The sequence below is a fragment of the Colossoma macropomum genome, unplaced genomic scaffold (assembly GCF_904425465.1).
Source record: "Colossoma macropomum unplaced genomic scaffold, Colossoma_macropomum, whole genome shotgun sequence".
NCBI classification, from domain to species: domain Eukaryota; kingdom Metazoa; phylum Chordata; class Actinopteri; order Characiformes; family Serrasalmidae; genus Colossoma; species Colossoma macropomum.
Window position 1 is genome coordinate 14,824,491 of NW_023494804.1, and position 16,378 is coordinate 14,840,868.

The window sequence follows — 16,378 nt, forward strand, 5'->3', positions numbered from 1 at the left end:
ACACGACTGAGTGGCGCTGTTTTATTTTCCACCTTTTTTCCAGTTGGACACGCCCTCCCGCGCTGTGATTGGCCAGTAGTTCATAGCCGCAAGCAGCCCGCCCTGAATAAACACCTAGCCAATCGCAGCGAGGGGGAGGGGCGCTAGTGGCCAATGACAGCGCAGCACGGCTGAGGTTTGTCTGAATATAGGTGGGGAATAAAATACTGGCGCTCCGCTCTCTTCGGCCAATCAGATCGTGCGATTCCCCCACGTGTGTTTAATAACAGAGATCTGGGACGACGCCCACTACGTGGCTGAAAAAACACGTAAATAAAATAAATAAATAAATGAAAGATGTTCTCACAGAAATAAGTTTCTCTGTTTTTTTCTGAGCCTGAAAGACCAAAAAAGAGCAAAAGTCAAATGAAATCAGAAGGTCAACATCACTTGAAATCAAAAGCAACGATTAAAAGTAAATTCAGAGACTCGATTCTAAACACAATGTAAATAACTGCTGAAAATGTGAAAAGACTGGGAATTACGTAGTACTGAAGTGTGGATTTAAACTTTTTATCGTCAGGGCTTGATGACGCACTTGAGCCACATTTGGCGTGACCCCTCCCCTTACACTATAACAGCTGTTATATAAAAACTAGTGACGAAATTAGATCCAATTTCTATAAATTTACTCAAAGAAATGTGACCAGTACTAACCTATTGCCTATAGGTTATTATTATAATGCATATTCTGTAATGCATATTCTACTCTGAAACCATCTAGAACGAATCAAAATCCCTAAAACTGATAAATTTGTCTGAAGGTGAAAAACTTGTTAAAGTATAAAATTCCTCGTCTGCACGTCAGTTAGTTAGAGGTAATTTGTTTTAACAAGGACCATGAACATGAATAAATGAATGAGTGAATGAATTAATGAATAATGAATAAGTGAATGTATAAATGAGTCAATGAATAAATGAATGAATGAATGAATTAATGAATGATCGAAATAAGTGAATGCTTGAATGAGTCAATGAATAAATGAATGAATGCTGTTCCTTTTCACATCAACTTTTTGGAGATACAAAGTTTTATTCTGACAGTAACGGTATACAGTGTATAACTATGTACCTTTAAACAACTATATGTAACTGTACATAACTATACATAGCTCTGCATATGTAAGTTCAGACTGACTGTCAGCACTGGGTTTAATCTATTGAGGGAATAATTATAGTGTATTTAATTATTAGTTTAGTGTTTGTGCTGAATTTCTGGTATTATATTGGATTAGATCTGTTTTACAGCGGTGCACCTGAATAGTTAATGTTCCACCTGGAGAGTGAGAACGCTGTTCAGGCAGTTTAAACATTTAATCCAGCACGCTGTGGCCTGTGTGAAGCGTTACAGGTGCTGAAGCACAGCAAGAGTTTAAAGGTTAAACACATTAAACAGGAAGTTTCTGTCAGTGCTGTTACTGGAAGGTGCTGCTCTGGATGAAATGTGCACTTGCAGAGATGTGTGCAGTATCACAAGATGTTTGTTCAAGGGTTCTTTAGTAAAGAAGGTGGTTCTATATAGAATCATGAACACTGAAAGATTCTTTGGATGATGAAATGGTCTTTCAGATTGATTGAGAATGTGCTGCAGATGGTGCTTTATAGAACCCTTTTTTAAAAAGGTTCTATGTAGAACCATATACAGCACATTAATCATTTCACCATGCAGAGAACCATTTAACTCCTTAAAATCCCAGGCTTATTATTGAGTAACTACAGGGACTTCAATGCAAAAGTGGTTGAGCTATTCTTAGGTTATAAATATGTGTAATAAAATGTTGGGCCTGCTGGTGGGCCTTGGCCAGTTAAGTGGTTAATCATGCAAAGAACCACTTTCTTTAATTAAGACCCTTGAAGAACCATCTTTTGTGAGTGTATACCAGGAATAGAGCTTAGTAGATCATCCAGCCTCTATCGGCATTGGAGCTACGAGGCTGAAACTGGCTTATTGTTAGAATTTTATGCTTAATGCTTAAATGGTGCAGCAGTTATATTATGCAGAAACAAAAATTAGGAAAAGGAGCTGGTGAATCATAAACTGTATAGGAGGTGAAGTTTGTTACACTTTGTTTTTCTCATTTTGGACCTTTTTCTTAAATTAAATGCTAAAAGCCCTAAAGTGAGAGGTTTGTGCACATCTATCTAACAGACCAGATCAGTGTTGAATGTTGGCTGTATAGCTGAGTGGATAACTCACATTCAGTCAGCGTGGAGGCAGCTTAGTTTACAGTAAATACATATATAACAGACAATACATTAGCAATAACAGTAAAATCATGTTGTGTTTGAGGCTGTAATGTCAAATGTACCCAAGTATGCAATGTCTGGTCCCTCGGTACATTTTCTTTCTGTAAAGTTGTAAACAAGCAAGACACACCATTCTTAACAGAATAGCTTGTCCTCGCTGGCTAGCTGGCTAGCATTAACACATTACAATGAGCGAGTAGGCAGGTTTGCACAGAATAAAACAGATAAACAGTTACTTTTGACACACCTTATTAATATTTTAGACCTCCACTGTCCACAAAAGTCCACTTTACCATTGCAAAATAAGGTCACCCCAACCTCCTCACGGTGTGCTAAGTTAGCCAGAACAGTCTGAACAATCCGCTCCACTGACGATCACTTCATTTGGCACTTTGGCACAATTCATCTCTGACTGTTCAAGCAATGTTCAACTGTTTAAACTCAGTGTTAGTCCAGTGGTTTGGTGTGAAATGCTCCATTCTAGAGAAACTTACAGAGTCAGAATTGTTTACAGTGATGGTGACTCCCCACATACACTAAAATACTAAACTTTCAAAAAAGCAATTCAGTCCCACAGAAAAGACCAGTCATTTTATAACTACAGTAACTTTTTATAGACGTTCAAACCTCCTTTTTACTTTATGTCCATTTATCTGTATATTTTTAATGTAAATAGAGTATTGTAAGCAGTAAGCAGTATTCACCCCACTGAAGACTATAAGCAGTATTCACCCCACTGAGGATGTTTGCTAACACTCTGAAGGTAACGACTATAGATATATGTACCTAGATGCCGCGTTGGGTCGAGCCAGGCACGTCAACAGCGCCACCATTCTGGGGCGGTCAACATCGCTGGTGGATTGCATTCAGTACCATTATAGAGCGGCAGTTTAAGAAAGATACTGTCCAAAATTACACTATTTCAAGAATATTGCACTCAGAAAGTGGGATAGGATTATATAACGGAGGAAATGCAGTGATCCACACTCCTGTTTGCGTTATGCGTATTATTTGTGTGATGTTTATGTGTAGATATTGTCGTGTGGTTGGTGCGGCACAGAGAACTGTTGATGTGATTGTTTTCCTCTGGTTTTATATTAGGCTTATTTCATTTAATAGTCTATTCATAACCTTATGTGGTAGTTATTTATTTATAATGATTGTTAATGCTTTGTAGCTAAGTAAGTTATATCATTCCTTAATCTGTGTAGATATTCATAATAGATTAACATTACAACCTTCTTACACGAAGCTGAAGTCAGCTTCTTATTTGCCAACTTCTTGTTTGAATTTTCCTGTTCCACCTTAAATGGTGCATCAGCCAGCTTCTTGTTCGGAAAAGTGACTGCTGCACCATTTAAGGTGGAATGGGAAAATTCATACAAGAAGCTGGCGAATAGGAAGCCAACTTTAGCTTCTTACTGTGATTTGGGGGGTTATTTAGAAGTGATTCAAACATTGATGGATTTGCTGATGTGGGTGAGATTGCGTTTATACTTGCGCCAATAAAGAAATAAAAGCTACCGAGAGCAGTCCGTGCAACCTAGATTAATCTATGTCTGAGGATTATAACAAAACAAAGTGGGTGAAAATCGGTTGAGTTATAAGGAAATTGTGGCCGATTTGATCCTGAGACTCTTCGACTCTCAATACAAGTGAATTTGTTCACAAGTGGATCTTGACTGCTCCAACATGGCGGATGTGCATCGCCTCAAATAGAGAACAACAGACAACGCAGCACCTAGGTATGTATATCTATGGTAACAACAATTTAGCGAATTCTTTACTGTTCCAGATGAAGATGAAGTTGATATAGCATTATTATCTCACCAGTAAGAGCAGCAGAATGTAAAGTAGGATGCTACGTTAATGTGTTGATCACTATTTGTAGAATGATTACTTTGTATATGGTTCGATAAGCTAGTTAAGAGGTCTATTAGTACTTATGCTAGCCTCCATAAAACAAGTGGTTTTGCTCATATTTTCATACTTAGTAGAGAAAAACTGAAGCTTTGTTTGATTCTTTTCCTGATTTTGCAGTGCATTGTTTCATGTCAACTAATAAGTTAAGCTGACTAGCCAGCAAAGCTATTAGTCAAACTGCTTTTAGTTACATAAAATGACCAAAATTCCAATTTAATTGTATATCATGATTATTGTAAATTGTCTCTCAATCAGGTGGTAAAAGAACTAGAACTGCTAGAAGTTTGGTTCAAGTTTGGGTCAGTTGTTGATGCTAATGTATAGCCTCCATATGGAAAATGACAATGCAAATGTATTTGTTAAATACATTTTTAAAATGCATTTCTTTGCATTTGTTATTATACTAACTAAACTGTACTGACCTCTGTGATCTGCATCATACTTTACATTAACCATGTACATATGCAGTAAGACAATCATACACAATGTATTTCAAATAAACAAGATATCAAATCATAACTGCATTTTCACAGAGTATCAATACCTACAACACTCACTTTTGTCATGTTAAGTTTTTTCTTTTGTTCATTTGCTAATATTTAAAATTCAGATACTGGAATACAAATTCATTTCAAAAGGTATCAAACAGTAAAAGTGCATTAGACAGGATTTTGGCTGTTTTCATACATTTTCAAATGTATTTCATAAACACATTTACACACATTTATTTTTGTATGGTGTATTTCTATGTGAAATATTTCCCCATACATTAAAAAAGTGCATTTTAAAATATATTAGGTTAATATAGCGATATATTCTGAGATACATTTTAGTGTTTGGAATGTATTTTTGTATGAATTGCAATGTATTGTCTATATATTTTTTATTTCCTTATGCTGTAGGAAAACACCCTAATGAATGCAAATTACTGCAGTGGCTGCTGTAAGTTCATGATTATGTGATAAAAATTAACCACACAAATTTGTGAAGTTATTGACCTGAAAGTTTAGAAACTTTTAATTTGTCCAGTATCTTGGCTAAATAAGTTTCTGAATTAGTACAAAATCCTGTTCTATCAGTGCAAAGGTGTGCCGTTATCCACCCAGATGTAAGTTCTTAGCTGCTGTGATGTAACAGAGATTTGTCCTATAAACTGTCAGATATGGTCTAGAACTGTTCTAGTAGCCAGTGGCACTAGTACCGCTACCAGACACCACTGCATGGGCTCAATTCACTCACTGAAGCTTCATTAACACATGGAAAAACGCAATGCTGTTTTTTCTAGCAGGGCTTAGAGGATGAAAATTAAAATTGGAAGGAGTGAAACTATGTTTTTGTAAATGGAGCTGTTAGCTTAGCCTCTCTGCTCCACTGTACTGTCCTCTTTAGCACCAGAAGCTAGCGTTAACTTAGCAAGCATGCTAAAACATCTTTACACCACAACATGGGCTCAATATCTGCAATTTTAGAGGATGAAGACTCAAATTGAAGCAAGTGGAGTCAAGTGGCTGATGTTGAAGTGACATAATTTAAGATGTTTTGTGGTGAGCTAAGATATTAGCCTGCTTAATTGCGCTAATTAGCTCCTCTGTCCACCACTTAGCACAAGCTGTTGTTTTTCTTATGGCTTAACATTTATTGGGTGAAATCTTGCTGCAAAGTAATCATGAATATTTATAATATAAAGCATGTGACTAACTTCAATAATGGTAGAAATTATAAATTTAGTAGATTACTTTACTGACCAGGACACAGTCAGGTCCTGGAATATTTATTTTCAAAAAAGTCATTGTTGCTGTCGCTGTCTACCACATCATATTATATTTGAAATTTATAATGAGTATGAGTCAAAGGGCAGAACCACAGTTGGCCAGATTAAGAACATCCTCATCTATTTTAACTAGATTTATCCAAGTGGCTAAGGGTTAAACTATAAATATGAATGTGCTATTAGATTTGTATTAGTAACTTTAACATATAAGTACATTGTAACCTGTAATTCTGTCTTATTCTGCTTTTTCTTTCCTTGTTTCTGTCTGTGGCTGCCTTTATTTATCTTTCTTTGTGTGTCTTGCTATGTGCTTTGGTTGTTCTTCTGGTCTGTGTCTCCTCCCTGGTCCTGCCTTATTGTCATCTGTCTCACTTGTCTGTTGTCTGTAGCCCAGCCCTCCTTCTAGTCCCAGGTGTTTCTGGTTTGTTCCATGAGTATTCAAATGTGTTAATATGTGCTTTGTGTTTGCTTGGTGTTTTGTGTTTTCGTTATCTCCTGTTTGTTTTCTAATCCTCTTAATGTTCTTTAGTCTTGTTTCCTTTCCATTATAGTATTTTGTTAGTGAGTGTTCTTATTGTTTGGTTATGTTGTGGATTTATTCATCATGGCTTTCAATAAAAAAAGGACTTGCGCTTGCATACTGCCACTTTGTCTCCCTCTACATACATAAATAAAGAAAATTATGTTGGTCGAATTATTCGGTTTTACATGTGAAGGAACTGCTCTCGATCAGCACACCATCTCATTTGTCCAGCATGGTGGAGGTACTGTGGCTGTTTTCCTTGTATTGCTATTTCAATCACTGACTGCAATTTAATTTATGATTGTTAATTTGTTCAATTACTTTTTTCTCCCCAAAAATGTGTGTGAGGGGGCTATATATGAAAAGGATTGTAGAATTCCTCTGATTTGGATGTAACTACCCTTAAATTAAAGCTGAAAGACTATTCTTTATTTAATTACAATTCTCCAGTATGCTGGAAGACAACTAAAATAACAATAACATATATTTATATGAACTTGACTTGTTTGAGTAGAAGTAAAATGTCATTTGAAGTGTAAATCTATCTAAACAGCACTTACATGTATGTTACTGAGTGAACAGAGCTGGTTATGGACGGTGTTGGTGAGCGAAGGCCAGTCCTGCCCTGTGTGTAATAAAAACACGGTTCACTGATTTGCTTTATCGCGCTGGGTTAAAGTTTAAAGCCACTGTAATGGATTGACAAGTGAGCTTTATCTACAGTGTGTCACTCTGAGGCTTCTGCAGAAAAGACAAAGAGCCGGAGCCTGATCAGCAGCCTGACGAACACAAGGTAGGAGAAAAACTCTCTTTTTGTGGGTTATTTTTCTTATTTGGATCAGATGCTAGAATGGGCATAATGACTATGAGGATGAATATATAGTGCAGTAAGGGTACATATAACATAGAAGAATGTAATAAATACAAAAATAAATACATAAAGCACCGTTATGTAAACAGCGAAAAAGCGTTACGTAATTCAAATTAAGTCTTTTATATTGAACAGCATCAGTAAAGCTGACAACATTACAAAAATATAATCTGGATCATAATTCACAGTTATTGCATTTATGTTCCTATGAGGTTCTTCAAGTGTTCTTTAGTAAAGAAAATGGTTATATGTAGAACCATGAATACTCAAAGTACCCTTGGCATGATTAAATTGTTCTGTATGGTGAAATAGCTTTTTCAGATTGTTCAGATTCTATATAGAACTATTTTGAAAAGCGTTCTTTATAGCACCAAAAAGATGCTGTATGAACCATTTCACCATCCAAGAATGCTTTAATCATGATGGGTCTTTGAGTGTTCATGGTTCTATATAGAACCATTTTCTTTACTAAAGAACCCTTGAAGAACCATCTTTTTAAGTGTGTAGCCTGAATCAATACTCAAGTAAAAGTACTGATCACTGAGTAAAAGTAAAAAGTAAAAGTGTCATCAAATAAAACAACTTGAGTAAAAATACAAAAGTGTCAGGACAAAAAACTACTTAAGTACAGAGTAATTTACAGAACTGCAATGGAACTTAACACATCCAGCATGTCTCAGCACAGGAACTGAAGTTTGTACACAGCTATTTTTCTCTTTCTTGGATCATTTTGGTCTAAAATAAAATGCTAAATCTCCAAAGTCAGAGATGTAACCAGTTACAGAGCAGTACAGATGTTAACAAATCAGAATAAATTTAATCTCTAAAAAGGAATTAGTAAATGAATATGAACTGATAAAATGTAACTGTAAAATGTAAAATATAGATTCTTTTATTCACTTATATATTTGAGTAGAAGTGTTACAATTTGAAAACACTCAGCAGAGTACAAATCCATCAATATTTAACTGAAATACATGTATTTGAGTAAATGTAACTAGATACTACCTTCCTCTGCTCATGTTATTATTTTCATTTTGAAACCTTTATTCAAAACTTAATGTTTAATGAGTTAAATCACTGACAATCTTTGTATGATGCTGTCAGTATTTTAGCCAAATTTTTAGAAACACAAAAGGAGACTTTACTAACTTCACTAACTGAGGACTTCTCAAAAATAATCTTTCTTCCTTTGAGATATCCATGCAATAAATATTTTTATTATAAGAAATATTTTTAACCCTCCTGTTATCTTTAGATTTACTAACATTTTTGATCCTTGGGTTCAGTTTGACCCCAGCAACCTCCTGAAAATGATTATAATTAAAATTGTTACCCAGGCTTATGTGTCAGGTACGTTATGTTTCTTGGTGACTACCTAAATAGCCCTTTAAATAAAACATACCCTCCCCAGCCCCATACATCCAGAATACCTTTTACATAACATAGTTCCCCCCTCAAGGGTCAGCTGTCCTGGCAACCCACACAGTCTAAACAAAGTTCCTGAGGCGTACAGATTCCCGGCCAGCACAAGTGCTACAGGATGCCTGATTCACGCCCCTTCTCCCTCTCCTGGGGCTGTATTCTTGGTGCAGTGGCTCTTCAGTGTACTCCACCCCAGGTGTGGCCTCCTGCTCTGCTGTTCGCGGGTGGCCGAACACCAGCTCCGCAAGTGTCCCATCCATTGGTGTGCTGCTGAGCACTGCGTCCTCCTCCTGGGTGCAGTGAAACTCCTCACTGCTTACAGTCAAGTCAGGGGCTACTGGGGGTAACTGGGGGTATCCATCACTTTCCCTTTCTCTATCGTCAACTGCATTGAAGGTGCCGACAAGGGTGTCACTTGTGTGATGCTCTCCCTTTTACTTCCAACTCTTCAGGAGCTACTGTCTGGCCATCCATGCTACCAGCACCTGCCTCAAGAATTGCTGGAGGGCCGAGGTCAATATTACTAGGTCTTTATCTTGTTCTGGCACCAAATCCACCAACACCCATAGTGCTTTCCCCTCCAATGCCAAACACAGTTGCATTGCAGCGCAGGCCGCCATCCAGCTGTGATGTTGGGCAACCACTTGCAGCTGTGTGGAGTATGGCTCCCAGGCAACCTTGCAGTCGAAGCACAGCAGGCAGATGCATGCCTTCCTCTTGCTGGGCTCCAGCTGGGCTCTGCTGCCGAACCTAGCTTCACAGTTTCCTTTGCCAACATTCGCCTTTGAGTTTGTTGTGTTTGAGTTCATTCATATCCCACTTCTGACACCACTGTGGTGTCAGCGTAGAAAAAAATATTGAAAACCTAGATAAGATACGGAATGCTCTTTTATTGTGAACAGGCATTGCTCATTGACACAGTTTAATCTAAGCAACACAACTACACTAATAACAGCAACAACTTCAACAACAACAATAGAACAAGAACTGTCTTTTTCTTACCAGGAGCTACTTTGCATACCCACACCTCCTGAGCTTCTCAGGGTAGCGTGATCCATGGCTTATACCACAATATGTTTGGTGTTCCCCTTTATTGTGTAAACTATCAATGTCCTTGCTGGAACTATATTTCCTCACCCCCACAAAGCGGGAAATATCAAAGTTCTTGTGGGAATTATGTTTTATCCCCTGTGTTGTGTGACCTCAGATTTGGTTCTGTTAGGTTAGGGCCCTAAAGCAGTGAGCAGTTTTTTTTTTTTTGAAGATTATAACGTTATATGTTATAGTGACTTCAATATCATCCAAAACCAACAAATGTGTGTGAATGTTTTTTTTTTTATATATAACTAAAACAACCTGGGCTCATAATGACCCCAAAGAACACTGATGCATACAAATGTGTACAGGATACTGAAAACATATCATGTTAATTTTATACTTACTCAGCTGCCCCATTTAATTAGGAAAAGTCATTAAATATGAAACAAAAAAATGATGTAGATCATTCATTTAGAGACGAAACACTGACTGGGGTCGAATTGACCCCAAAGATATCAGAGAGGTTAAATAATTTCAACATGTACGCAACCATTTTAAAGGATTTTTACAATTTAAACTGAAAAACTAGCATCAAATTGTGGTTTGAGAAAATACAGAGTCAGAAAATACAGACTTGTTTAAAAAAAGTAAACAGTAAAAACATGATTAAAGCATAATTAAAACAATAGACTGTGGGACGCCCCAACAGTAGAATGACCCATACAGAATTATAGAATTATAGTTTCTATATCAAATTCGAATAAAAAGTTGTATGTGCTGTGAGTGTTTATTGGTCAGTGGAAGATCTCGCTGTTCTTCAGCGTACAGGGCTTGTGTTGGGGGGTTGGTGGTTGACATGAGGGGTTGTGGGTGTGGGGCAGGTTGCTGTGGAGATTTCAGACTCTCTGAGTCTCTCAGTGTGAGAAAGTGTGGTCTCCTGTGTGGTGGGCTTTAATTTGGTTTGGCTGCAGCTCGCTCCCACACTGCAGGGATTTATCAGCTCTGCTTTCAGACAGCGCCAACTCTTTCACACGGACTCAACTCCGCACAGCACTGACTGTTCACAACAAACTACACAGCAAGGAATTAAACTAAAAAAAAACAACCTAAATTCACATTCTCAAAACACAAAACAGAGTGTGTTACTTTTCAACACATACTGCATGTATGTGTAGCTAAGAATCATTCTGTGTTACACTTTGGCTGTAATTTTTTTATGCAATCTATGAATTATTCAGTATCTATTATAAATTATTTAGTATCTATTATGAATTATTCAGTATCCACTATAAATTATTCAGTATCTACTATAAATTATTCAATATCCATTATGAATTATTGAGCATCAACTGTGATTTATTCAATATCCATTATAAATTTTTTGGTATCTACTATTAATTTTTTGGTATCTACTATGAATTATTCAGTATCTATTAAAGAGAGGTTAGTCATGTAGAATGCATCACACTTATCTTTGTACATAAAACCAAACAAACATTATAAATGGACTAGTGGGGAAAAAACAAAAAGAAAATGTAGAAAATTGGCAATTTAACTATTGCAACACAATATATTCACATTTGAGTCATTGGTGACAGTAGTCTGGGCTTTAAATTCTGATTGGAGTGAACAAGTTTCTTTAAAGCTAATCATCTTTTCTCTTTATCAGACCTGCTGTAGCTTCTGTTGTTATTTATTGTTCGTCTTTATATTTTGAGCCCGTCTTCATTACTAACTCCATCAGGGCTGCTCTTAGTGCCCTGTGCGGTCTGTGTGTGAGCCTCTCTGGCTCATTAGACTGTGTATGACTGTTCTGTAAATATCACGGCTCTGCTGGTTGAGACACTGTGAACATTTTGATGCACAGAGATCTTCTCACTGAACAGAACCTGCTGTTCTGCTTTGTGCACTGTTTCACTGGGAGTTCCTCTTCTGATAAAGTGCTTCTGATGTGCTGCTACTTTAATAAAACCCTCACTAACCCGTAAAAACCTTTTTTAAAAATGTGTACACTTAGAGTCTGTGGACCATCTGTTGATGCACAGTCTGTTAACCATCCTCTAGTTCTCCATCAAGTCAGTTTCTGACCTCAGAGCTGTTCTATAGATCTATAAGGTAGATGTTTTGAAGAAAGTGGCCGGTGAGTGGAAGCCCAAGGTAGGTGTTTCTAATAAAGTGGCCACTGAATGGAAACAGAAGATAGGTGTTTCTAATAAATTGGCCAGTTAGTGGAAGCCCAGGGTAGGTGTTTCTAATAAAGTGGCCAGTGAGTTGAAATATAAGTTGGTGTTTCTAATAAAGTGGCCAGTGAGTGGAAGCAAAAGGTAGGTGTTTCTAATAAAGTGGCCACCAAGAAGCACAAGGTAGGTGTTTCTAATAAAGTGGCCAGTGGAAAAAGAAGGTACACTGTAAAAAAAAAAACTCAAATGTTGTTTCAACTTTAAAAAATTTGTGTTCCAGCTTCCTTAAAATTGTGAGTTAATAGAATGTTAAAAATGAATGTTTTTAAGTCAAAACCTCATTTTTTACATGTTTAAGTGTTTCTAAGTGTCCAGTGTATGTATCACCTGATGAAGGTCTGTGAAGTGATACCGGTGAGTGTGTGTGTATCAGTGCTGTAATTGCTGACTGTGTTATCAGGATGGTGCAGAAGTCGGTGGTGGTGGGGCTGCTGGTGCTGCTGCTGGCTGCAGTGGGAACATTTGTGGGCGTTTTTTTCGGCGTTAGGGAGAAACAACCCACCACTTCTCCCGATGGTTCGTATACACGGGCGGCAGTGGCAGCAGATGCTGGACGATGCTCTGAGATCGGCAGGTCAGAGACTGTTTCAGCACATTCACTTTCAGAAAATCACTAAAAATCTGTGACTGTGATCGCTTCACTTAATCAGCTGAGTTTTAAGATGATGATATTTCCTCAGCAGATCATATATTATCTGTCCAAAAGGGCCAGGCCAGGCAGTCTTTCTGGTTAGTGAATTAGATTTAGAATAGAATGGGACTCTCTGGAGCAGCTGCACATGATCCCAAGATCACCATTTCCAATGCCAAGCGTGGGCTAGAAGTATAAAGCCCCCCAGCATTGAGCTGTGGAGCAGTGGAACTGTGTTCTCTGGAGAGATGGAGCTCCATCCAATACCTTTGGGATGAGTTGGAGTGATCCAGAACTGACCATCCAACATCAGTACCTGACCTCAGTACCTGTTCTCACCGTTGTGCTCTTGAGTGTGTGTAGATTCTGTTCTTACCTAAAAACAAACCCCAAATAAGAAAACACTGGTGAATGTCAGAATCTTTGTGAAAACTGTGTAAGTGGGTTTTAAGAAGAGATTTCTTGTTAAGAAGGGATTGTGAATGAGGCCCATTCTAGTCTATTAGAAATTCCTTAACTCTTCACCACCCAGCCTGTCTGCAGTGTTTCTTCTGCATGTTGCAGTTCACTCTGCGTGTTTCTTTCAGGGATATCCTGCAGAGGGGGGGTTCTGCTGTAGATGGAATGATAGCGGGGCTGCTGTGTGTGGGGCTGATGAACCCTCACAGTATGGGCATCGGTGGCGGCCTGTTCCTCAACATCTACAACTCCAGCACAGGTACAGACACACCCACTGGCCAACAGCTCGAAGTGCAGGCCAAATGTGAATAAAGTGCAGTCTTAAAAAAGATGGTTCTTTAAGGGTTCTTTAGTAAAGAAAATGGTTCTCCATAGAACCATGAACACTCAAAGAACCCTCTGCATGATTAAATGGTTCTTGCATGGTGAAATTGTTCTTTATATTGATGGAGAATGTGCTGTAGATGGTTTTATGTAGAACATTTTTAAAATCGGTTCTAAACAGCACCAAAAAGGGTTCTTTGCATCACGAAATCATTATTTAGATTGATGGAGAATGTGCTGTAGATGGTTCTGTATAGAACATTTTTAAAAATGGTTCTATATAGCACCAAAAATGGTTCTTTGCATCATAAAATGGTTCTTGGATTGATGGAGAAAGTGCTGTAGAAGGTTCTGTATAGAACCATTTTGAAAATGGTTCTATATAGCACCAAAATGGGTTCTTTGCATCATGAAATGGTTATTTAGATTTATGGAGAATGTGCTGTAGATAGTTCTGTACAGAACCATTTTGAAAATGGTTCTATATTGCACCAAAAATGGTTCTTTGCATCATAAAATGGTTCTTTGGATTGATGGAGAATGTGCCATAGATGGTTCTGTGTAAAACCTTTTTGAAAATGTGTCTATATAGCACCAAAAAGGGTTCTTTGTTTCATGAGATAGTTCTTCAGATTGATGCAGAAAGTGTTTTAGATGGCTCCATATACAGCCTTTTTGAAAATGGTTCTGTATAGCACCAAAATAGTTCTTTGCATCATGAAATGGTTTATCAGAGTGATGGATACCGTGCTGTATATGGTTCCATATGTAAGTGTTTTGATAAGAGTTCTATCTAGCACAAAAAAGGTTCTTTGCATCATGAAATCGTTCTTCAGATTGATGGAGAACGTGCTGTAGACGGTTCTATATAGAACCTTTTTAAAAATGGTTCTGTATAGCACCAAAAATAGTTCTTTACATCATGAAATAGTTCTTCAGAGTGAAAGAAATGGTGCTGTAGATGGTTCTATATGTAAGTGTTTTGAAAAGAGTTCTATCTAGCACCAGAAAAGGTTCTTTGCTTCATGAAATGATTCTTCAGAGTGATGGAGAATGTGCTGTAGATGGTTCTACATAGAACCTTTCTGAAAATGGTTCTAAGTAGCATCAAAAAAGGGTTCTTCTATTGTTTCAAGCACAATAGAAGAACTCTTTTGGTGCCATATAGAGGTGTGTACAGCACATTGTCCATCAATCTGAAGAATCATTTCACCATGCATCACTGTGCAAAGAAAACCATGCATCTTCATTTTTGTTGATTTTTATTTTACATCATTTGAGCTCTGCAGCTACTCTTTACATTGTACTCTCCTTAAACTTAATATTGCAGAGATGCTTGTTTTTCTTTAGACACTGATGATATGTATTTGTGTTTTAACTGAAGTTTGGGGGGGCTGTGCCTGAAACCCCTCTGTCTTCCAATCTAACCCCCTATAAATTCACATCCTCACCTTCTGTTTCGTGACGAAGTGTTCTCAATCCTCACCACCACCTCATCTCTTTCCAGTTCCTCAGCCCCACATCAGTCCTACTACAGCTATGAGGGTGGTCTGGCATTCTGTCTACAGGCAGAAGCTGCCCAGAACTCCAGCCCAAGTTCTCAGAGTTCTCCCCTTCCCTCAATCAGTCTTCCTTCATACTACCACCATCATGTTGAAGACACGATCTGAACTCACAAAATGCTGGTTGTGCTGCGTAAACATGTGTTGTTTATTGTCGCCTCTGCATCAGGCCGAGTGGAAACCATCGATGCTCGCGAGACGGCCCCCTCAAACGCCACTCAGGACATGTTTGGAAACAGCACAGAGCTTTCTCGGAAAGGTATCATCCATTAACCATAAACAGTGTGGGGGGTTTATGAAGGTCCCCAGGATCAGGAGAGGGAGATAAGATTTCCAGCACAGCCACAGTGACTTAGCAAACAGACTTAAACTTTACACTGGAACTGAACTGTGGAGTTATAAAGCTGGGGTTAATTAGAGGTCTGAGGCCTGTGTAGTGCTGTATTGCATAACACATGCATAGTATAAGGAAGTTTCTAGAGAAATTATTACTTTATTAGTTTTCCAGTCACTCTTTCAGTCACAACCAATGATCAAAAACGCAAATGTAAAAAGGTTTGTGATGTCATTTATAAACTGTAGCTATACTTTTTTCTTTTTTAACACAAGAAGTTAGCATTTTATATATCTCTCAATTTTTCTGTGATTTGGTGGCCCAGACTTTTTAATATCATATTAGAATCTGAAGATGTTGGAAGATCAACTGCAGCTGTTTGAACATAAACAGCCTGTGACAGTTTTACAGTGATCATTGTTTTTTGTGTGAGCACTGCAGTCATATTACATCTTAACTCTGAAATCTGCTTAATCACCATGAAGACCTCAGTACAGACTGAATTTAGGATAGTAGCTATTACAGAATAACAGTTCCTATCTTCATAATCTTATCATTAACTCCAGATAAGAAAACAGTTTTACACAAACATCCTAACTAGACTAAATCTCCTAAATACTGTCCTAACTTTTGTAAACGCTAACAGGTTTTAAGCGTCTTTTTAAGCGTCCGTTTCTATTGTTTTTAGGCAGCTGTGTCAGGCAGCATAGTTCACTACTAGCATATTGACGCCACGTTTACTTATACTGCAAAACGCTGTTTTCACTTGTGAGATGTTTTTCTTTTCTAACTCAGACACTGCAGACACAATCTCCACCGTCCCCTCTCATTACCTTTGTGTGTTAATGTTGATGATCAAATATTACAGTGATGGTGGTGAATAATGAGGAGACAGAGCTGAATGTGTGTCTGTTTATTAGCAGGAATAACATCAGTGCGCACAGCTAAAGCGTTTGGGAAACGGGGACTGAAACTGGGGAGCGGCGACGCT

At 37.8% G+C, this 16,378-nt stretch overlaps 1 protein-coding gene across 1 annotated transcript in view; it reads left to right on the forward strand.

The window, feature by feature from the left end:
- The first annotated feature begins 7,188 nt into the window (after positions 1-7,188).
- The window catches only part of ggt1b (gamma-glutamyltransferase 1b), a 29,519-nt gene continuing 20,329 nt past the window's right edge, over positions 7,189-16,378 (forward strand). The window contains exons 1-4 of the mRNA XM_036594647.1: positions 7,189-7,296; positions 12,478-12,651; positions 13,296-13,426; positions 15,223-15,312. Coding sequence (XP_036450540.1) covers positions 12,479-12,651; positions 13,296-13,426; positions 15,223-15,312 — 394 coding nt within the window. The 5' untranslated portion in view covers positions 7,189-7,296; position 12,478. The remainder of the gene's footprint in view (positions 7,297-12,477; positions 12,652-13,295; positions 13,427-15,222; positions 15,313-16,378) is intronic.